Consider the following 23,156-nt stretch of genomic DNA (forward strand, 5'->3'; position numbering starts at 1 on the left):
TGAACAGGTTTCAGGGTGTGGAGATGATGCATAGAAAATGTTATTTATTATCTTTCCCTCCAAAACATTGTCCTTTTCTGAACTTTTTTTTATTGCTGTCAAGGATACCACCATCATCCCAGGCATCTAAGCCCACATGTGGTCTCAGTGTCATCCTTAATTTCTCATTCTCACTTACCCCACATATCCATTATATTTCTGAGTCCTCTCATTTCTACTTTCACAGCATTTCTCTTCTTTGGCATAGACACCCTCATACCCAGACAATTGTAATAGCCTTCTCCTGGACCTCCATGCCTCAAATCTCTACCCCCTCCAAGCTACCTCCCACTCTGTTAGCAAAGTGATTTTGGTAGTACAGCTCTGACCAAGTCATCCTCCCTCCCCCCACCTACTGAATATGTTCCAGGGATTTCCTATTACCTCTAGAATCATCTATAAAACCCTCTTTTAGGTTCTCAAAGCCCTTCACAATCTGGCCTTTTCTTCCCATTTTTCTTTTATTCCTGCTACATAGTTTATGATCCAGCCTCCTTGCTGTTCCCTGTATAGGACACTCTAGCTAGAACTTCCTGCTTTTTTATTGGCTGGCCCCTGTGCCTGGAATGCTCTCCCTTCAAATCTCCACCTTCTGGCTTTCCTGCCTTCAAAGCTCAAGTTAAATGATACTTCCCGAAAGAGGCCTTTTTCTTCTCCGCGCCCCCCCTCCTGCCCATGCCTCTTCTCCCACCACCTCCCCTCTGAGATGACTTGCCATTTAGACTGTGTGTATGTATATTTTATATATATATATATAAAATTGGGGTTTTTTTTACATGTTGTCCCCCTCCCTTCTCCCATTCCTTGGGTGAGCTCCTTGAGAGCAGAGACTATTTTTGTTCATTCTTCTTTCTATTTCCAGCACATACACAATACCTTGCAAAAAGTAAGCACTTAATAAATGCTTATAGACTGATGGTGTTGTATAGCAGGAAAAGACCTACTGGTTTTAGCACTTTCCACATTGTCAGAGCACCCAACTCCCGGGGTCGTTGTAAGGATAAAATGAAATAATATGTGGAAAGAACATTGCGAATCTTAGAGTGCTGTATAAATGCTAGCTATTGTTATTATTTAAAAAAAAAAAGCTAATGAGTGTTAAAGGAAACATCTGGTTATGGATGACCTACCTGGATATGGCAGGTGCACTAGAATAATATTATTTAACAAGATTAAAACATCTGCCAACTTTGATGTTAATATATTTTCAAAAGTTATTTTAATGTGCATTAATAAGTAACCTAAATGCGGCTTTTTTTTTCACCACACAAAAGGTTCCAGTACATTTACTGGTATTTTAGATGATGATAAATGTCATTTGGATAATTTGACCAAAGATTAAACAGTTGGCTTGGACTTTAATGCCTCTCACCAATCTTACAGACCTTTACCAGGTTGCTAAGTGATATATATGAATTAAAATTGTAATTTTCTGCATAAACATCTTGCAATCACAATAAATATGAAAGAGTCTGAAGCTTCTTCCATCAGGACTTCACCTGCTACCTTGAGAATTCCAGGGAGAAATAGTTATAATCATAGATTTAGAACTGAGGCATCTCACAGTTGAGAGATAAAGAAACTGAGGCTCAGAAAGGCTAAATGATTTAAATTGCATCTCTAGGATCAAATGTAAAATCCTATTTGGCATTCAAACACTTCATAACCAGCCTGCCTCCTACCTTTCTGTTCTTACACACCTCAACATCCTCTAAAATCCAGTGACACTGGCCTCCTTTCTGTTCCTTATAGAAGATACTCCATCTCCTAATTCCAGAAGTTTTCTCTGGCTGTCCTCATTCCTGGAAATCTCTGACTCCGAGCTTTCTTCCAATCGCAGCAAGAACTCTGAGAAGGCTTTCCTAATCCCCCTGAATGCTTTCTTTTTTGATTGTCTTCAATTTATCCTGTCTTTGTCTTGTTTGTATCTACTTGTTTTCCTGTTGTCTCTTACCTGCAGCTACCCCTGCTTTAGACTGTGAGTTCCTTGAGAGCAGGGACTGTGTTTTGCCTTTCATTGTCTCCCCAATGCTTGGCACAGTGCCTGGTATGTAGTAGGCACTTAACATTTGTTAGCTGACTCTTTTGTCTTTCTTTTCTTTCCAGCTCTTTATATAGTGTCTGGCACATGGTAGGTGCTTAATAAATACTTTTTGACAGGAAATGTCAAAAGTGGAAATTGGACTTTGATTGTACTGATTCCCAAGTTGAACATTCTGTTGACTGTGACATACTGCCTCTATACATTCCTGAGAATTTTTTTTTTTTTACTTCTTGGAAAAATAGAATACTTTGGTGTATCTATGATCTCATCGCTGTGGGTAGTTCTTCCATAACAGAATGGCATCAAATCCAGAATTTATTCGAAGAAAAACCATATACAGGGCTTATAGAACAAAGGCCTTCTCAACTCTAAGCAGCTAGAGAAAGATGAACGTTTTCTTGTTAAAGAGCAGAAGAGGATAAATATTCTTAGAGTACATGATAAACATGTTAAAATACAGAAGTACTTTGGAAACAAATAGGCTTTGCTTCACAAAGCAATAGTAAATATTAACAGCAGGTCTAGGCTGTCGGATTTGTCAAATTTAACCAAAAGTAGTTTGTCTCTGGATGGAGCCTCTGAAGTGGCCAAGCTCCAAGAGCAGCATCCCAAAGCACACTCCATGAAAAATGGCCGCATGAACTCATCCAACAGTGTGTTGATGAAGTAGTGTTGAACAAATGTCTGAGTCATGCGGATTTGTTTATAGAAATGAAGAGATTTTTTAGAGTGCTTCTGGATGTGGTGATTGCTCTCTGAAATTACAGAAGGTTATTTTTAAGGAGCTCATATCTATTGATCTATACAGATTATGCAATGAAGTAGGTAAAGCTGTAAGATATCATTGTTGCATTTTGGGACATTTGGGACAATATGGGAATTTGTTTTCTTGACTCTGCTTGTTACTAGGGTTTTTTTCTTTTTTTCTTTTTCCCAGTAGGGAAGGGATGGGAGGAAGAAAAAATAAATGCTTGATAATTTGAAAGAAAAAAACTAGTGTAATTAACGAAATGAAAATAGATATTATTATAGACTACAAAAGAAATTAGCATCTGCCATATACCTAGAAAGCTCAGGTAGCTAGAATTATGCACCTGAAACTTTCTTCATGAATAAATAGATGACAAATTCTCATATTACTAATAAAAAGTCAAAAATATTCTTGAGAATTCAGTACATAATCTGTCCTGACAGCAGGGCATCATTACATATAGAGAACTGTTGCCCACAATTTCCCAGAAACAACATGGAGTCATAAAAAATCTAAAAACTTTTTAATTAGATGTCTCCATATCTGCTACTTATAGTCTTTAAAGCACATGGAATAAAAAAGCTTTCAAAGCGTAGAGAAATAATGAAAAGAAATTAAAACTATCTGAGAACTAAATGCCATCCCTCTCCTCTGTGCTGCTGGAATTCTCCCATGAAAATGAGTTCATACCCCAATATTTTCATTAAGTGACAGAAAGCCGTCATTTATTTCAAACCATTTCCATAACATAAATGAGATAACATGATGATGATGATGATGATGATGATGATCTACATATTATAGTGGAATTTTCAGTATAGTAGGGATTTTCAGTTTCCTTTTTGATTGATATCTTACAGCTTTATCTACTTCATTGCATAATCTGCATAATCTGACAAGTGATTGGTCTTTCCTTTAAGATCAGCAGTCGGGGGAAGGCAGCCTATTCTGCTTAGTAGGAGTTCTAACTGTTATCCAATTGTTCTCTAGTCTTGGTTCTTCTTGCCCATGGCAGCTATGTGGCACAGAGGATACAGTTTTGGACTTGGACTCAGATTCTGCTCCAGACACTTAACTAGAAAGTCACTTAACCCCTCTAAGCCTGAGTTTTAGAGACTTTATTATTATTTTCTCATTTTATAGCTAAGGATAATAATAACATTTTCCAGGGTTGTTGTTAGGTCTAAATGAGATAACATATTAAGCACCAACTTTGCAAATCTTAAAACACTATATAAATGCTAGCCATTGCTGCTGCTGTGGTTACTGTTCAGTTTATATTGGAAATTCTGAGGAGGCAAGGCCAATATCTCTTTAATTTACTTACCTCTCTGTGCTATGTATAGTACTCCTATATAAATTCCAGTGGATGTTCATATGGAAACATGTTTGACAGTACATGACAGGAAATTATAAAAGCCCTTCCATGTAAGAAACAGTTTCAAAATATCTACACAGAAGTAACCTCTGGAAAGCTGTTATTCAAAAGTTGGATCCCATTGGTAATTTTGAACCCGGCTATGAATTTTGAGAGGTTTATTATGAGTGAAGTCTTTTGTTGACATTGTGGGATGCAGCCATAGTTTTAGACGTAACTAATCACTCACCATTTGATCCCCTTTAGGGGAATATGCACCAATAATAAGTAGATGATGATTTTAAAATGATTTAGTTCTTAACTCTTTCATAACTTCATGTGATTGAAATGTTGCATCCAAATGTACTCACCTTTCCCAATTTATAAGATTATAATCTTGAAATCAAAAGCTATGTGGTACTTATCTTTGTATTTCCCCCAGTGCTTTGAACATAGTACGAAGCAGGAAAGGAAACAAGTGTTTATTAAGTACTTGCTGTGTGCCAGGCACTATGCTGAACACTTTCCAAATATTATCTCATTTGATCTTCACAACACAGATGCTACTGTGATCTTTTTACAGTTGAGGAAACTGAGGCCACCCCATCACATCCCCTCTCTTTGGAGAATCAAATTCAGAAAAGAATTCCACCTCATTACTTTTACTTTTAGAAGACTGAAATTTTCATTAAGGTGATTCAGGAAGTTATTAGTTCTGCTGCTTTTTGGCAAAGAGAGAGCTATAGCATCTGTCTGGATAATTGAAGTTTCCCATCACTAATAGGATTTTCCAGGTTTGCAATGTGCTTCCTGAACTTTTCAGCAATTTTCTCTTTCTCTAGATAGTCTATAGTGTGCCCCAACAATAATTGCGCTTCTTTTTCTTCTTCCCTTGATTTTCATTCTAGTTTTTTCTACTATTGTCACCTTTCTGGTTTCTCAGTCTCCCAGCGTGAGCATCTCTGGATATACAATGTTACTCTTTCCTTAAACTCTCCTGTTCTTTTTTGAATAAAGCATGCCCTTCTAGAGCCATAGTCTAGACATGAACTTCATCCCACTGATCTTAATGGTACCTGTGAGATCAGTTTTTTCCTTCATGCATGATAATCTCTTGTTCATCTTATCTGTTAGCAATAGTTTATATGCAACCATTGGAGTTGCACATTTTGTTACTGGATCCTGTTTTGGATTTAATTTCACATGAATTTATGGGTATTTCAACTGTTTGTCTTCCTCCATTGTAGCTACCCCGTTTTCTCTCTCACCTTTCCTTTTTAATTTAAAGCACTTTTAATTAGATTTGCAAGTCTCTAAACCATTTTTTTTAAAAAAAATGTGTTATTGATATTGTTTTAAATCATCTGCGTTGCCCAAAGTATTCGTCCCCACTAATTCTTCTAAAGATCATTTTCTTGTAAGAAAAAAATTTAAAAGGGGGGAGAAGGAAACAGTTAAATCTGATATTATATGCAGTGGATTTAAAAAAAAATCTCATGTTCCACACCCATACTCCCTCACCTCTGCAAAGAAGTAGAGGCAAGTATCTTCTTGTATCTTTTCCTGGGGGCCCAGCTTGGAACAAGTATAATTTCCTAGCATACAATTTCAGCAATATATACTTGATGCTATGATTTTTTTTAATTCCTAGCCATCCTATAGTGGTCATTATAAATGATACTTCCTCTGGGAAGTATTCCCCAATCTTTTTTAGTTAATTAATAACTTTCCTTCTTAGACCTTACTTTAAAAAAAAACCTAATGCTCATAATATTGTATATTATTATTTGTGTTTGTGTCTTACACTCCTTCTAAACTAGGCTTCATAGAGAAAGACTTTACATTATGTAAACTTGGTATCTCTCCAGAATCCAAGGTAGTGTTGGGCACATGGTAGTAGACGCATGAGTTATAGTGACTTTTACATGTATTGTTGTAACTTTTTTTTGTTTTGTCATAATGTCTCCATCACTTAGCACAGTGCCTTGTACGTGTTTGGCACTTAATATTATTGGGCTGGATTTATGTGATGTAAAATTCTGAGCCATGTAAGAAGGCAGATGTTCGTTATATCACCATTCCATTTCCTCTGGTTTCAAGAGTAGGTGTGGTGCCTAATGAAGTTTCCTTCTCAGGATCAATATGATATAGAATTACAACATTATTATGGATATGTCACCTGCTCAGTCAATGATATATGTATCCTGTCTAATCTGGAGAGATCTACAAGGATATAACTGATGAAATTTGGGATCTGTAGAAGGATCTTGACTATGGAACTGACTTTGTATGTGAAGCCATAACCTTGTAGGTGATAAAAGATTTGCCATAGGTCAAGCCACCCCTGTGTGGTGAATTTCATGCTTTGTGTTAATATTCTGAAAGGAGAAATACCTTCTCAGAGTAGTGATAGATACATCTCCCAAAAGTGCACATTAAAATGCCTCTGCAGGCTTGTCAAACAGGCATAAAATCTTTTGCATATAATACAAATATAATAAATATACCATTGCCTGTTTAAAAGAAAGAGAAATCTTTTGAGAGATAAAAATAAACATTATTGAGGAATCCATAATGGCCCCTGGGCTGAGTAGACTAGGTGGAAGGCTCCAGTGGGGCAACATTTCTCATAAAGACTTTGGTACAGCTGCTTTTTTAAATAAAAGAAGCAGGAGCAGCATAAGCTTGAAAGTTTATCCTTTTTATGTAGATGAAAAGCTGCTAACTACCAGAAGGAAGCTGGAGGGAGGCAGAATGGGAGGCCTTGCCATTATGTTGGCCAGTAACTCTGGGAGATGGAAAGTCACAGCTAAAAATTTCGAGGGAAATAATTAGAGCTTCACAGTAGGGAAATAGGGAGCTTCTAAAACATTAAAGAGATCAGTGCTACAGACAAAGGATTGACAGTGTCGTCTGCAAAATAGGGAGATGCAAAAAATGTTCCATGGCTCCCTTGTTATTTAGGACTTTATTTGCAATGTATGCACCTGCTTTATGAAAAATTATTCAATATTTTTCATATCCATCTTATGACAACCATTAATGTCTCTTTGTCCATTTTTTATAAGTGCTCTAGCTACAGCACAAGAAGGTCAATGAACATCAATATATAATACTATCTTTCGCCTTTCTTTGTATCCCCAGTGCTTAGCATAGTGCCTGGCGCAAAGTAGGAACTTAGTAAATGCTTATTGGTGACTAAAAATAACTTAACATTTACACAGTACTTTGTAGTTTACAAAACATTTTACATTTATTAGTTCATTTGGTTGTCACAGCAGCCCTACACGTGTTTCGTTGGTTTCATTTGCAGTAAAAAAAACTGAGACTTGCTGAGTGTAAAAATGACCTTGCCTAGAGTCATTCAATTCTAAAATGGCAGAGCCCTGACTAAATGCCTGATCTTCTGACTTCTCCAAGTCCAGGGTTCTTTCCATTTTGTGATAAAAGTTCTTTGGAAAATATAAAGCCTGCTATAAAAATAGGGTAGAAGTGCTATATCAATAGATACTTTCTGCCATACAAAGTTAAGGACTAAGGCAAGCTCTAATTTTTTCTTGATGATTTTTCCCCCTGGTAAATTCAAAATCCTAGAGAATTTTAAAATAAATACAAATTTTTAACAACATATTTTTGCATGTTGTTACCTGCTGCTTCACTAATCCATCCTCCATCTAGTTGCCAAAATGATCTTTCTAAGCACCAGTCTGATCATGTGACTCCTCTACTCTAGAATTGTCAATGGCTCCCTCTTGTTTTTGAACTGCTCAGCTTGGCATTTAGAGCCCTTTACAATCTAGCTCCAGTCTTCTTTGTTCTTTTTTCGTGCTTTCCAAAATATAGCCAAACTGATCTGCTTGCCCTTCCTTAATGTTCATCAAGCCTCTTTTTTATTCAAAGGAAAAGGGTTAGAAAGACAAAAATTAATTGTTCTTGCCCTAAAGGAGCTTGTATCCCTCCAGTAGAAAATAACATGTCAAAAATATAATACCAAGTAACTTGAGGAGACAGAGTCAGACAGAGAGACAGAGTGAGAGATGAGTGTTGGCTTGATTTGCTAATCCATAGGGTTGGTTCAGGAGGAAATAAGGCACCTAGGGATCTCTGCCTCTTCTTCTCTTTGTATGCTTTCTTCTTTCCTGTGTCTTCTCTCACTGGAACCTCTTCTGCCCTCTGTAGAAAGAGCTAGCTAACACTAGCAAATTCAAACGTTCCTTTCCTTTTGGGCCAAGAGTATGTTGGGTGTACCCTTCTGCTGTCGTCTTTAGCTTTTCTTATATTTTTTGCTGGATGTTTGAGGAATAGTCTTCACTAAGAAATGCCTTTTTTTTTAAAATTTGGCCTGCTTTTGGATTTGGGACAGTTCCAGATGCTTGAGGTCATGGGAAGGCTGATCTCCAGATAACTGAGGTTTTACTGTAATTCATCTATTTCAATTTCCCCCAAAATTTCCATTTTATTTCTTTCCAGGAAAAAAGGGGAAGAAAACTTTTCCATAGCCTTAAAGTATGTGTAGAAAAGCTTTACTTTTTAAGCAAACTATTTTCTACTTCACTTCTTTCTCTATCATCCGTTTTTCCAATTTCTAGTCTTATACTTAACCATTAAGGCACATTAACTTTCTACAGATGACTAATTTGCAGAGATAAAGATTAACTACGGGCAATTTAGCATGTACACACCCCTACCACCACTCCACCACCGCTGCCCTGAACATGCACGTGAATTTACTACTGACTTATGTGACTTTGTGCAAGCCAGTAGTCTCAGTTTCCTTATCTGTGAAATGAGGGGCTTAGTATCTGAAAAAATTGTTCAAAAACACCAGTAATCAGGTCACTTCACATCAGATTCTTCATTGTTATTGTTGAGTCATTTCTGCCATGGCCATCGCTTTGTTATCCCATTTCGGGTTTTCTTGGCAAGGATACTGCAGTGGTTTGCCATTTCCTTCTCCAGCTCATTTTACAGATGAAGAATTGAGGCAAACAGGGTGACTTGCAGAAAGTCCCACAGCTAGTCAGTGTGTGAGGTCAGATTTGAACTACTGAGGATGAGTATTCCTGATTCTAGGCCTGGCACTCTATCCACTGTGCCACCCAGCTGCACAGATGTTACAAGATGGGAAAAATCAAGAATGGAGCTCCTACTGAAAGACAATTTGGAATTACGCAAGAAAAGTTGTAAAATTGTTTGCATCCTATAACTCACTATTGGGTTTTATACTCCAGTGACTTTAATGAAGCTCGAGAATAGACCCATATGTACAGATACTTGTAACAACAAAAAACTAGGAACAAAATATGTTCCTACAATTGGTGATTCACCAAAATAAAAAAAAGATAGAGTATGAATGTAATGGAATATCACTACAGTGTAAGGAAGGGCAAGTATAAAGAATTCAGAGCAATTGAGAAAACTTTTATTAGGTGAAAAAGTGAGAAAAGCAGAGCCAGAGCATAATTTTTATTTTGAGAAGTGACTTTGGCATCAAGATAAAATACTAAGTGTTCCAAAAGTCCTAGTTTTAAGATATTGAGAATATTAGTGATTAAAACTGTGTTAAGACTTCAGAGACTCTCTGTATGTGTTAATATTTTATTTTTAGTGGGAGAATTGGACTAGTGGTCATTAAGGCCTCTTCTGGCTCTCTTGTGTGATGACTGTATCTTAACTGGACTTGAACCTAAAAATCTAACAGGCAAAAAATGAGATAGGAGTAAGGCCTACTTTTAGTAGTAAGTAGTAGTAGTAGTAGTAGTATCCTGTTGATAGACTTTGTCTTTTGCATTTATGAGAAGATTCTTTTCTAATAATTGTTGAATTATGCCTGTCTTTTGTTAAGATTAGAACTCCAAGGGTCAGGTAGGTGGCACAGTGAGCAGAGCACCAGCCTGGTGTCAGGAGGACCTGAGTTCAAATGCGGCCTCAGACACTTGACACATTTACTAGCTGTGTGACCTTGGGCAAGTCACTTAACCCCAATTGCCCTGCCTTCCCCACTGCAAAATAAATAAATAAATAAAGATTAGAACTCCAGTCCTCTCACTTTTGCTAAATAAAAACAATTGGGACACATATTGGTATCAACTTTATACTGTTATATTTTGTATACTCATTATATACCCATTTCTACAGCAGGTGAGTAATTGACTTTTAGGGTTACTATCACTTGGAAAAAATAGTAATAACCTCTGGCATTTGTTTAGTACTTTTTCATTTTTTTCCCCTAAAGGACTTTCACCTTTATTATCCTATTTAGCCTTCACAATAACTAACTTAAGTAAATAGTTAAGATTGTTATTGTGCTCATTGGTTGAAAATTTTGGAGGCAGTTGGGATTAAATGACTTGCCCAGGATCACACAGTCAGTAAGTGTCTGAGGCTGGATTTGAACCCAGTCCTCCTGACTTTAGGGCCAGTCTCTATCCATTGTGCCACAAGCACTAATTCTTAAGAGTGTAAAGGATCAAAAAGTTTAAGAACCTCTGCTCTAGATGAGAGTTCCACAGCCTGTTCCATCCTCCATTGAATTACCATGTATTTGCTTTGTGTGTTTGGTATTTGCTTACATTTATATGTACACCTTGCCTCTCCTGGTAGAATCTAAATTCCTCGAAGGCAGAAATTGTTTTGTTTTTGTCTTTATATTGCCAACACCCAGCACGATATCTCAGCACAGTGTCTGACATGGACTTAATACTTGCTGATCAGGAAATAGCAGTATTTAAAGTGGTCTTCAACTCACTCTGGATGCCTTGGACTCACCACCATCGTTGTCACTAAAACAAATGAGGCATAATGTCTCCAGAGCGTTTAATTTAAAACTGCACTAAGACCTTGAGGAATTATTCTCACCCAACCCTTTGAGGAAGGTAGTGCAAACACAATAGTATTATCTTCCTTTGAGAGATGTGTCAGTGATATGAAGTGAGGCAAGTGAACCCTCTGCTATGTATTAGCTATGTGACCTGGTGTTAGTTATAATGGAAAACCAATGTCTCTAGAGTCACAGGACCTGACTTCGCTTCTTCCCTAGTGGTTACAACCCATTTGACCTTGATAGACTTTCCTAGACATCATTTCCTCATCTGTAAAATGAGGAGGGGTAGGAGGGAGGTTGAACTGAATGGCCTTGGAGATGCCTTTTAACTATAGATCCATGATCCTGGGATTCTAGATCAGTAGTACCTGTTCAGTGAAAGGCCAGGTAACTCAATGTGTAGAGCCCCGAAGACCTGAGTTTGAATCCTTCAATCACTGACTCACTAGCTCTGTGACCTTGAACAAGTCTAACTTCCACCGTCTACCTCAGTTTCTTCATCTATAAAATGAACATAATAACACCTACCTCCCAGGGTTGTTGTAAAGATCAAATGAGGTAACAATATGTAAAGAGCTTTACAACTCTTCAAATGCTATATAAATGCTATTATCTGGGATTGATAATTACTTATGGCCTTTTCTCAATCCTTGTTTTTGACACCTCTGCAGCCCAACATCTCTGATCACTTTATCCTTGGTATCCTCTTCTCTCTAGGTTTCCAAGATCCTATTCTTTCCTGGTTTTCCTCTTATCTATCTGACAGCTCCTTTTGTCTCTTTTGTTGGATCTTCCTTCAGATAGTGTCCTTCAGGGTTCTGTCCTGGGCCCTCTTCTCTATAGTACTTCATTTGGTGATCTTATCAGCTTTATGGATTTAATTACCATCTGCATGCTGCTGCTTCTCCAATCCACCTTTCCTGCCCCAATGTATCTACTGTCTAATCTCTCATCTCCAACTGCCTTTCAGATTTCTTAAACTCAATATATCTAAAACCAGAACTCATTCTCTTTCCTCCTAAATCCTGCCCCTCTCCTTACTGTAGAGGATACCACCATCCTCATCCTAGGATCCCAAACTAGGAGTCATCCTGGATTCCTCACTATCTCTCACCATTGCCCCCACGCCCCACCACATTCACACACATCCAGTTTGTTGCCAGCCAAGACCTGCCCATTTTACTTTTGCAGCATCTCCCAAATATGCTCCTTTCTCTCCTCTGGCATTACCACAACTTTATTGCAGGCCTTCATCGCCTTGTTCCTGGATTACTTCAATAGCTGCTAGTGAGTCTGCCTGCTTCCATTCTCTCCCCACTCCAGTCCATTCTCCACTCAGCCACTAAGTGATTTTCCTAAAACACAGGTCACATCCCGTCACTCTTTCCATCCCCTCTCAATCCCCCACTCAGTAAACTCTAGTGGCTTCCTATTGCTGCCAGGAACAAATACAAAAATGCTTTGTTTGGCATTTGAAGCCCTTCAGAACCTCACCCTTTCCCATCTTTCCAGTCTTCTTTAACTTTATTTCTCAACCTGTACTCATACTCTTCAGTCCATGACATTGGCCTCTTGGGTGTTCCATGAATAAGACACTTAATGTCTCTTGTCTGAAGTCATTTTATCTGGCTGCTCCCATGCCTGGAACACTCACTCTCTGCTCCAACTACTGACTCTCCCTGTCTTCCTTTTAAGTCCCAACCAAAATCCTACCTTCTATAGGAAGCTTTTCCTAACCTCTCCTAAGTTTAGTGCTTTCCCTCATTTAATGATCTCCTGTTTATCCTGTGTATAGCTTGCTTTGTATATATTTGTTTGCCTATTGTCTCTCTCATTAGATTATGAGCTCCCTGAGGGTAGGGGCTGTCTTTTGCCTCTTTTTCTATCCCTAGTGTTTAGCACAGTGCCAGGCACATAGTAAACCCTTAATAAATGTTTATTGACTGATTTATCCACTAATTATTTATCTTTGCCTTCTACCTCTACACTGTACTAATAGCCATCCTACTGCCCATGCATTTATTGATGTAATATTTTAATTCTTCTACCTATGTATAATACTTATGTGTGTGTAAAGATACATACACATATACATATATGTGAAAGGAAGTTTCACATAAAGACGCTAGACTCGGAGTCAGAAAACCTCCTGGTTTTGTACTGGTTCTACTACTTATAGACTGTATGACCTTAAGAAAGAAATTGACTTGACGATGCTGAGCCTCAGTTTCTTTACCTGTAAAATTCATCATTCTTCATCTGTAAAAGCACTTGATAAACCTTAAGGCACTATATAAACACCAGCTATTATTATTATTATTACTAAAGTGGAGAAAATGACTAATTCTCACCTACTTCACAAGGTTGTTTTGTGACACAAATAAGAGTAGGTAACCATAAAAAGCTAAATAAATAATACAAAAATAATAATATAAATAATATTATAACAAATAATAGTAATATTATTATAATAAAGATCAGGGTTTCTTACTTCAGGTAAAGAACTGGACTAGATAACTCTGGGGCCTTCCAGACTTGGGGTTCTCTGTTTCCCTTGATTGGGAGGAATAGATTAAGGTTTGAGAGAGACTCCTTATCTATTGCAATTGAAAACAGATGGAATTTTATTCAAAAAGCTGTAATTGTCTCCACTTACCCCATGTCAAGAAAAGGGTCTACACATGACAAAGGACTGGGTGATAAATCCTCATTTTGCCCATTGTTTTGATGTGCACCTTGCCTTTTTGGCTGATCTGACTTCTCTTGGGTTTTTTCTGAGCCACTTTTCCTAGAGGACTTGGTCAGTAGTGAGAGCTGGATTTTTTTTCTCTTTCTGTTTCCAAATTGCAGACTGAAATGCTGACGCTAACTGGAAATTTCATGAATTTTTAATGCCATCATTATTATAAGACTGCATTAGGTTTGTTTTGTTCTATCTTGTGTCCTTTTTTATTTAGGTTTTTCCTCTTGGCTCCATCGCTGCCTGTCTATGACTGTTGACAAATCACTTCATTGCCCTGAGCCTCAGTTTTCTTATCTGTAAAGTGGAGATAATAATACTTGCTCACAGGGATGTAATAAGGAAAGCCCTTTGCAAACATCAAAGTTTGACATAAATAGAAGCTATTATTATTCCTCGTATGTTTCCTAGTACAGAATCTGAGGGGATGCCTTATCAGGCTCATACTGCAGTCTATTAATAGTGTGTTTGAAGGTGTAGGAAGATAAAATGTTTTCAAATTTGATTTTAGTTATTGAACAGCTAGAAACTTAAGAGGAAGGTATTAGTCTACAAAAGGATGATACTTTAGGAAGAAACACACAACCAGAAAAAGAAAATGACTTTTTTTAAAAAAAATGATATACTTTGAAAATAAGTGATGACTGACATTTCCATAACATTTTCAAGTTTATAAAATACTTCTGTCACAATCCTGTGAGATGGGTAATGTGTAAGTTTCATTATCCCCATTTTACAAGCGAGAAATTTAATCTCCATGTGATAAAATCACTTACCTAGGATCATGCAAGTCATAGCATAATAGATTTATGGCCAAAGGAATATTATAAAGGTCGCCTAGTAAAAACCTTTCATCCTACAGATGAGGAAGCTGAGGTCTAGAGAGGAGCCCTAGTTTGCCCAAGGTCACATGGGTGGAGATTGGCAGATCCAGTATTCAGACCCAGGTCCTGACTCCACCTTCAGAATTCTTTTCAATTCATTGTGCTGTTTCCCTTAGCAGTAAGTGGTAGATTTCTTGCCAGTCAATTATTTGAGTAATCATCAGGTTTGATGAGTTTGGGGAAGTTTTCCATCATTCCTGGATTCATTTCTCAGAATATATGTGTGTATGAGTGTTGTATTATATATATATACACACATACATGTATATGTATATACACGTGCAGATATACATATGGATATGCATTTACATATTTTACTTAAATTTGTCCTAAATTTGTTCCAAATTTTAGTCAGCAATAACATTTTGGGTGGTGTAATAATCATTATAATAATAATACTTAGTATTTATATAGTGCTTTAAGGATTTCAAAATGCTTAATAAATATCTCATTTTATCTTCCCAACATCTCTGGGAGGTAGGTGCTATTATATCCCCCCTTTTACAGATAAGGAGACTGAGGCAAACAGTAAATGACTTTCCTAGGGTCGCACAACTAGTAAGTGTCTGAGGCTGTATTTGAGCAGAAGCAGCACAACTGAAAGACTTTTCTTTGTTTCCAGACATCCTTTCCTTTATTTTAAAGTTGTTAAGAGGCAGGAGAAGCTTACACTGAATTCTTAGCTACTTCACATCTAAGCATGACTTCTTTAGTCAGTTTGTCATGTTCCACTCTTTGTGACCCCATTTGGGGTTTTCTTGGCAAAGATATCAGAGTGGTTTACCATTTCCTTCTCCAGTTCATTTTACAGGTGAGGAAACTGAGGCAAACAGGGTTAAGTGACTTGCACAGGGTTACACAGCTAGTAAGTAGCTGAGGCTGGATTTGAATTCAGGTCTTCCTGACTCCAGGCCCAGCCCTCTATCCACTGTGCCATCCAGCTGTCCCTAAGTTTGAAGCCTTCTCTCATATATGGATATAGAGATAGTAATAGTCAAGCCTGGATTCAGACTCTAGTCTCCTAACTCTTTTGTCCACTCTTCTGCTACAATGCCATGCTTCTCTCTCTGAGCTTCTAGTTATAATGGAATCCTGTGCATGGATGTGTAAAGCAATTAGACATTTTCTTTACTTTCCTTCATTTGCCTCATTCTCTTTTCCTGGAATCCCCCACCCCTTTTACCCTGAGGGAGGCATCATAGTACAAAAGAAAGAGCACTCACTCTGGGATCAGAGAATCTGAGTTCAAATTCTGATCCTGACACTACCTGTATAACTCTAGACAACCAAATCAACCTACTTGGACCTTGGTTTCGTCATCTGTAAAATGAAAGCATTGGATTAGATGTCTGAGTTTCTTTCTAGCTCTAGGTCTATGAACTTATGAATCAGTCTAGAAATCTACCCCTTTGAGGGCCAAGCTATTGTGATACTCCTCCATGATGATGTCTCCCGTAAAGACTTAGCTTAAAGTGCCCTCATTATCCTGGGTTTTTTCCCCTTTTGTTCTGATTCTTCTTTCACAACATGACCAATGTGGAAATATGATTAATATGATTGTACATGTATATTCCACATCAGATTGCTGGCTCTCTTGAGGAGGGAGAGAAGGAGAAAAAAATGTGGAACTCAAAATCTTATAAAAGTGAATGTTGAAAACTTTCTTACGTGTAATTGGGAAAAAAATATTAAATGGGGGGAAAAAGAAACCCTTTAAGACTCTATTTATTGTGGCCAAGTCGCTTCATCTCTGAACTTCAATTTTCTCACCTGGAAAGGGTGGAAAGAATTCTAAATTAGAAGTAAAAGGTCTTGGGTTTAAATCCTTTCAGCAGCTTAGACCTTGGGCAAATCTCTGGACTTCACTTTTCTCATTTGTAAACTAAAGTGTTGGAGTTGATTAGTTAATGTTGGGAGGTCTTCAGATAAAGCCTGGGTGACCACTTGTCAGACACATTATAGGAGAGATTGTTATTCAGACAGGGATTGTGGTAGATGACCTCTGAGGTCCCTTCCAAAATCCAGACTGGATAGTACCTCTCATATATAGAGTCACTCTCATATTTGGGATCTGGGTTCAGATACCTCCTCTATTGCTTAATATCTATATGACTTTGAGTAAGTCTTTATGTTCCTCAGAGTTACAATGGACTTCAGCAGCCACATAGTATAACCCTCTTCCAGAAGGATGCCTCACTTACCGGACAAGCAGTCATCCGATCTTGAATTGAAAACCTCTGAGGAGGAGAAACTCACCATTTCTTAAGACAGCCCATTCCACTTCTGAATAGCTCTGATTGTTTAGGAAGATTTTCCCAACATCAAGCCTAAATTTGCTTCTTTGCCACTTTTACCCATTTCTTCCTTCATCTACATGACCACTGTCACGTCCCTCCTGAATCTTCTTTTGTCCACACTAGATGTTCCCAGTTTCTTCCAGACAGTCCTCACCATCCAGGTTGCCATCTTTTGGATGCTTTCCAGTTTAGTGATGTCCTTCTTAAAGGCCCTCAAAATTGAACACAATATTCCCAGTGTTTGATAAGGGCAGTACAGAGGGCCTCTCACTTTCCTGTTCCCAGAAGCTGCTGTCTACAGTAGGTGCTTCCACTTTCTCTCCTCTCTCTTCTTAACCCTTACAATCCAGCTTGCAACCTCATCACATACATCTTCTTCCTCTGGAAGAATGCAACCTCCTTGAAGACAGGTGCTGTTTCACTTACATCTTTGTGTCACCCAGGCTCTAGCGCTGTGTCTTACACATAAATACATCTTTGTTCACTTGTTTGTAGGATTGAGCTGCTTTCTAAGTAATCAGTGCTCTAAATGAAAAAAAAATGACATTGTATCTCTTCTTTTTCAGATCATGTACAGAATGAAGAAAACTATGCACAAATTCTAGATAAATTCGGAAGTAATTTTTTAAGTCGGGATAATCCTGATCTTGGCACTGCTTTTGTAAAGTTTTCCACACTTACTAAGGAACTATCCACCCTGCTGAAAAATCTGGTAAGAAATTTTAGAACTGAAGTTTCTCTTAATGTACTATCAAAATGCAAATACAAAATAATTAACAATTTCCATGTCTGCCAATGAGAACTATTGAAATAATCTGGTAAATTGATGGAGGTGTGAAGAGGGTAGAGGTAGTCAGTCAAGAGGCACAATCTCTTCATTTCCTGTTATACACAAGGGTGTCAATTATTAAGGTAGTTTGAATGAATTTTTAAAAATCTACAAATATTCTGTTTCAGGTGGCACAGTGGCTAGAGCACTAGGCCTGGAGTTAGGAAGACCTAAGTTCAACTCTGTTCAGCTCTTACCAGCTGTGTGACTAGGCAGATCATGTCATCTCTGCCTCAGTTTCCTCATTCTAAAGTGGGGATAAATAATAGCACTTGCCTGCCAGGATTGTTGTGAGCATCAAACGAGATAATATTTGTAAAGTACTTAGCAGGATGCCTCACACGTGGTAGGATCTATAGAAATGTCAGCCATCACTGATGCGGAAAGTATGAGTATCCCTGCACAATAAAAAGGATATGTAGTAATCATTGTAATGTAGGCACTGGCTTCCCGGAGTGACATTGGATGTGTTCTCCACTAATTTTTTAAAAATATCACTGCCATTTCCTCTTTCTTCTCTTTCTGCTCTCCTGTTACTCCTTTCCCTTTTTTCATAACTTCCCTGAGCTTCAGTATCCTTATCAGTATAATGTAGAAAAGTGGGCAAGTTGACAAGAAAAATCTTGCCTACCTCACAGGATGGATGTGAGGATGGAGGGACGTCCCTTTGTAGCTGTGAGGGCTACCAAAGATCTTTGTGGGGTCTGGGGTTGGAATTAGGATCTGGGTTCAGATACCTCCTCTGTTACTTAATATCTATATGACTTTGAGTAAGTCTTTATGTTCCCTAGACCTTAGTTTTCTCATCTGTAAAAGGGAGTTGGACTGGAAGACTTTTAAGATCCTTCCCAGCCCTAGGTCTGTGTCCTTATGACTCTTAAGTCACAAACTTTCTGAGTCTCAATTTCCATATCTTTAAAATTAGGGGGTTGAACTAGATTGCCTTGAAAAGTTCTGTTCTAAATCAGTTATCTTAATAATAACGTGAGAGGTGGGTGCTATCATTATCCCCATTTGGATGGAGAGCTGAGGCTAGAATCAGGAAGACCCGAGTTCAAATCTAGCCTCAGACACTTACTAGCTGGGTGGTCCTGGGCAAGTCACTTAACTTGTCTGCCTCAGTTTCCTTATCTGTAAAATGAGGATAATAATAGCACTTAATTCCCAGGGTTGCTGCAAGGGTCAAATGAGATAATATTGAAAAATGCTTAGCCCAGTGCCTGGCACGTAGTAGGCACTTTATAAATGCTAGCTGTTATTGTTGTTGTTAAACAGTCGAGAAGACTGAGGCAGACAGAGGTTAAATGACTTTCCCAGGGTCACACAGCTAGTAAGTCTGAGGCCAGCCTGGAATTTAGGTCTAATTGATTCTAAGCCCAGCGTTCTATCCACCACACCACCTAACTGCCTCTAAAAAGTAGTAGTAGTAGTAATACGTGAAGCTAAGGCTGTTCATTATTTTCTTTTTTCCTAAGCTTATATTTCTGACTAAATTTAAGTCAGCAGCTAACTTATTGCAATCGCTTCGTATTACATGATGGGACAATTCCAAAACAACGTTTAACCAACTGAGACCACGCCACTGCGGGTTCATTCTTCTTTAGGGAGGGATCAGTTGCTCCTTTATCACAGAATCTCATGAAACTGCTGCCCGCTTCCAGTCCTCCTGAGTGTTTTAACTCGGTATTAAATTTCCCAAATGGTGGGGCTTTCAGCTCTTGCTGAGGGGGCTGTGTGCCTTCCCCCATGAGGTCTCACTGTCTGGAAATTTTCCTTGCTGTTTTAGTCTGTATTTTCCTTTCATCTCATCTCTTTTCCTACCACTATCAGTTATTCTTGATAAACCTGTCTTATTTCTGAATCAGTTCTCTCTGACAAGAATAGAAAATGAGCTGTCACACTGTGATATAATGCATTGTAATACTATGTGCCCTTGTGAATATGTGTAGCATTGGGTGTTATGAAAATAGAGAGGGAGGAGGGAGGGGGGGGGAGAGAGAGAGAGAGAGAGAGAAACTCAGTCTGTTAGAAATGGAATGAGCCATAGCAGCAGGAAGATCCCATGGTGAGGAATGAAATAAACACAAAACTTTGAGATTGGGGGCATTGGGTTCCATCGTCAGCTCTGTTGTTGACTAGTGTTGACAGCCTGGACAAGTTTGGTTTGTCTCTCTGAGCCTCATTTTCCTCATTGATAAAACGAGACTCGGCTTAAATGATTTCTAAGGGGCCTTCCGGTTCGACAGCTCTGGTCTGAACAAGTCAGGCCTGTGGGATGGCAAGAGCAGCTTATATTTCAGAGACCTTTCTTGACTTATCACCCCCTCAAGGTATGTATAAAGCAAGCCCTGTTTTCCCCATTTTACAGATGAGGAAATAGAGGGTCAGAGGTTTAAGTGACTTGCCCCAAATTACACAGTTAGTATCAGAGCCTAGAATCAAACCCTTATCTTATGGTTCTACTAGCTATGAATGGCAATTTCCTCACTATTCAAAATTAACAGACCCTTGTACCGGTGATCATATGATTAATTCAGGATTTTGTAGTGAGGTGGAAAATGCCAGTGCTTTTAAATCTCTCTGGGCCTCAGTTTCCCCATCTGTAAAACAAGGAAACTGGACTAGATAGCCTTTAAGGTTCCTTCCAACTCTAGATCTTGTGAGTTGATACCCTAACTTACCTATTCTGAACCATAAGAACACTTTGATTTTCTATTAAGTCCTTCTTTCTTAGCTAAGAGTAATCATTGCTCCCATATTATCCCTGCAGCGCTCTCTGGGATGTCTGATAGAAAACCAGGCGCTTGATTAAGGTTATGAGATCACCTATTTTAGAGCTAGAATGCACTTGAGAAGGTCTGGTCCATTTCCCTCATTTTACAGATGAAAAATTGATGCTCAGAAAGGTTGTGACTTTCTAAAGGATACCCAGGTATTAACTAGCAGTCCTTATTCAAACCCAGGTCCTCTGACCCAAGTCTAGTGCTCTTTTCTACTGTGGTGCCTACCCTCTGAGACTGCACCCAGGTTTATATATTACACCATGAATTCCTTGAGAGCAGGGACTGATGGGGGTATGTGTGTGTGTGTGTGTGTGTGTGTGTGTGTGCGCTCGCGCGCGTGCTGTTTTGGGGGTTTTTTTGCCTTTATTTATATTACCAATACTTAGGATAGTGCTTGGCACATAGTAGGTGCTTAATAAAGGTAGTTGACTAACTGTACTAGCTTAAGTAACAGAGGCACCATGGATTAATGCAAAGAAATTGTATTCGTAGGAGACTTTGGTTTGAATCCTGTCTCTGTCGCATACCAGCTGTGTATGACCTTGAGCAGTCACTTCTCCCCTCTTACCCTTAGTACTTTGATATGTAAAAAGTAGATAATAAGACCTTCCCAATTTACATCATAGTGTTATTGTAAGGCTCAAATTAAATAGCGCTTTTGTTAATGTTACCTAGCATTATATAAATATGAGCTGCCATTTTTACATGATTTGCCTAGTCTGGTAAACTATTAGAACCAGCTCAGAGGTCCTTTTGTACCAGTTAAGTGTTTTTTTCCACTGGACTAAGCTGTCTTAAGTATACCTACTGCATTCCCTTTCTCCCACAGCCATGATGTGTGTGGGCCTACTCATGAGCCTAATCCCAGTCTGATTGGCACAGGCACTTCTAATTGTTCTGTTTCTAATGTGGGCCATTTCACCCTTCTATAGGCACCTAGTTGCTCCTCTTCCCCCCATCTCCCCAATCCTGGAGGCTCACTAGATTAATGCTAAACTTAGTGCGGATACGCGATTGGCTTAGCCCATTCACTGCAGCACAGAACTCGAGCTCAAGAGATCCACCAGCCTTAGCCTTCCAAGTAGCAGGAATTACAGACAAGGGCCACCATTCCTGGCCTCCTGTATTTTAACATCATTTTCTTCTTGAAAATAATATGTTAATAGAAAAGACATGACAATGTAACTACAAAAAGTTTTTTAGCTCACTTGGCTTCCTGAATTATACCATTACTGTCTGTGATCCCATTGAAGCAGCAGGCAAGTGAACTGAGAATCCCATTACTTCCCAAAACCACAGAATGTGGACAGGAAGGGAATAAATGATGGCTTGGAATCAATATGTTTCAAAGGAAATATATCAAAGAAAACATTGCTAATGTATATCCCTCTTAACAATTGCTTAGTAAAATGGAAGGTGGGGGGGGGAAGAGAGAGACCACAAGAATACCTCTTCTTAAATAGTGGGAGGTGCCCAGATCCTTTAAAACATTGTCAGGCTTTTAATGCCTTTCCCTGGTTTCTCCTCCAAGCTGAGCTTTTGGAAGTCTCCTGTAGTTTGCACAAGAGCTGGGGTCCTTTTTTAACGGTTGAAGAGCAGTTATTGCTTCAGAGCTGTTGAAGTAAAGCAAAGATTTCTCCAGCTGTAGAACATTTCCTGTTTGCAATCTCTGACTCTGGTGGTATTGTGGTTAGATTGGGGGTCACCCCCTTTTACTTTTTCTGGGTTTTTTCCTACCCTCATGACAGATTTCCATAGATAGATGAAAAAGCACAACTTTATGAGGTTAGCTTCATATCAAATAGATCTCATCTCCCTTCTTTCCCTCTCCCCCATTACTTCTCTCTCTCCCCCTCCTTCTCTCCTTTTTTCCTTTCATAGCTAAGAGAGACTGAAAGAGCATGGGATCGCTGAGCTATAAATTGGCAACATCCTAGGTATTCCATGCTGTATTATACATGAGAAGTTTCATCTTCTAACCTGATGTTAAACTGTGACTGAAAAGATAAAACCTTTGATCTGTCACATTTCACATCATGTTCTGTCAAGCTTTGCTGCCAGTTAGAGTTTTTGTTTTATTTTGAGACTGGCTGAAATTGTAGCAGCTATTCATAAGCCCAGTCTCAAAGCTTATCTGCATGTAACTTTTGACCTGCTTCATTTCAGACTTGGACCAGTTCACCTCTCAGGCACCCTGGTACCTCTCTGCTACTGGGAGTTTTACCGTATTGATGCTGGACTTATTATACATACCCACCAGATTGGTTTTAGCCCTGCTGCACCTTAGATATCTTGAGCTCAAGAATCCACCAGGCTAAGCCTCTCTGGGGAGCAGGGATTCAGGCATAAATTTTTATACCTGGCTGCCAGTTAGCATTAGGGGACACTTCATAAAGTGGGGTATCACAATATAGGTTTTTCTAAAACCTGTAAAGTACTATAGAAATGTAAATTTGTTGTTACAACTATAAGATGGCCATCTAGATCAGTTCTAAATTTTATTGTCTCTTGTAGTATATCACACTTCTATTGAAAATAAAGCTTATTTTCCTCTTTCTGAGGCTAGAGTTTTTCATGCAGATCCATAATTTCATTGATCCGAGGAGCTT

The 23,156-nt window shown here is 38.5% G+C and overlaps 1 protein-coding gene across 1 annotated transcript in view; it reads left to right on the forward strand.

Annotated features, from left to right (window-relative positions):
- Positions 1-23,156, forward strand: part of ASAP1 (ArfGAP with SH3 domain, ankyrin repeat and PH domain 1) — a 478,196-nt gene that overhangs the window by 275,093 nt on the left and 179,947 nt on the right. The window contains exon 5 of the mRNA XM_036755612.1: positions 17,502-17,647. Within this exon, the coding sequence (XP_036611507.1) occupies positions 17,502-17,647 (146 nt within the window). The remainder of the gene's footprint in view (positions 1-17,501; positions 17,648-23,156) is intronic.

Source organism: Trichosurus vulpecula, chromosome 1 (genome assembly GCF_011100635.1).
Source record: "Trichosurus vulpecula isolate mTriVul1 chromosome 1, mTriVul1.pri, whole genome shotgun sequence".
Taxonomy (NCBI): Eukaryota; Metazoa; Chordata; class Mammalia; order Diprotodontia; family Phalangeridae; genus Trichosurus; species Trichosurus vulpecula.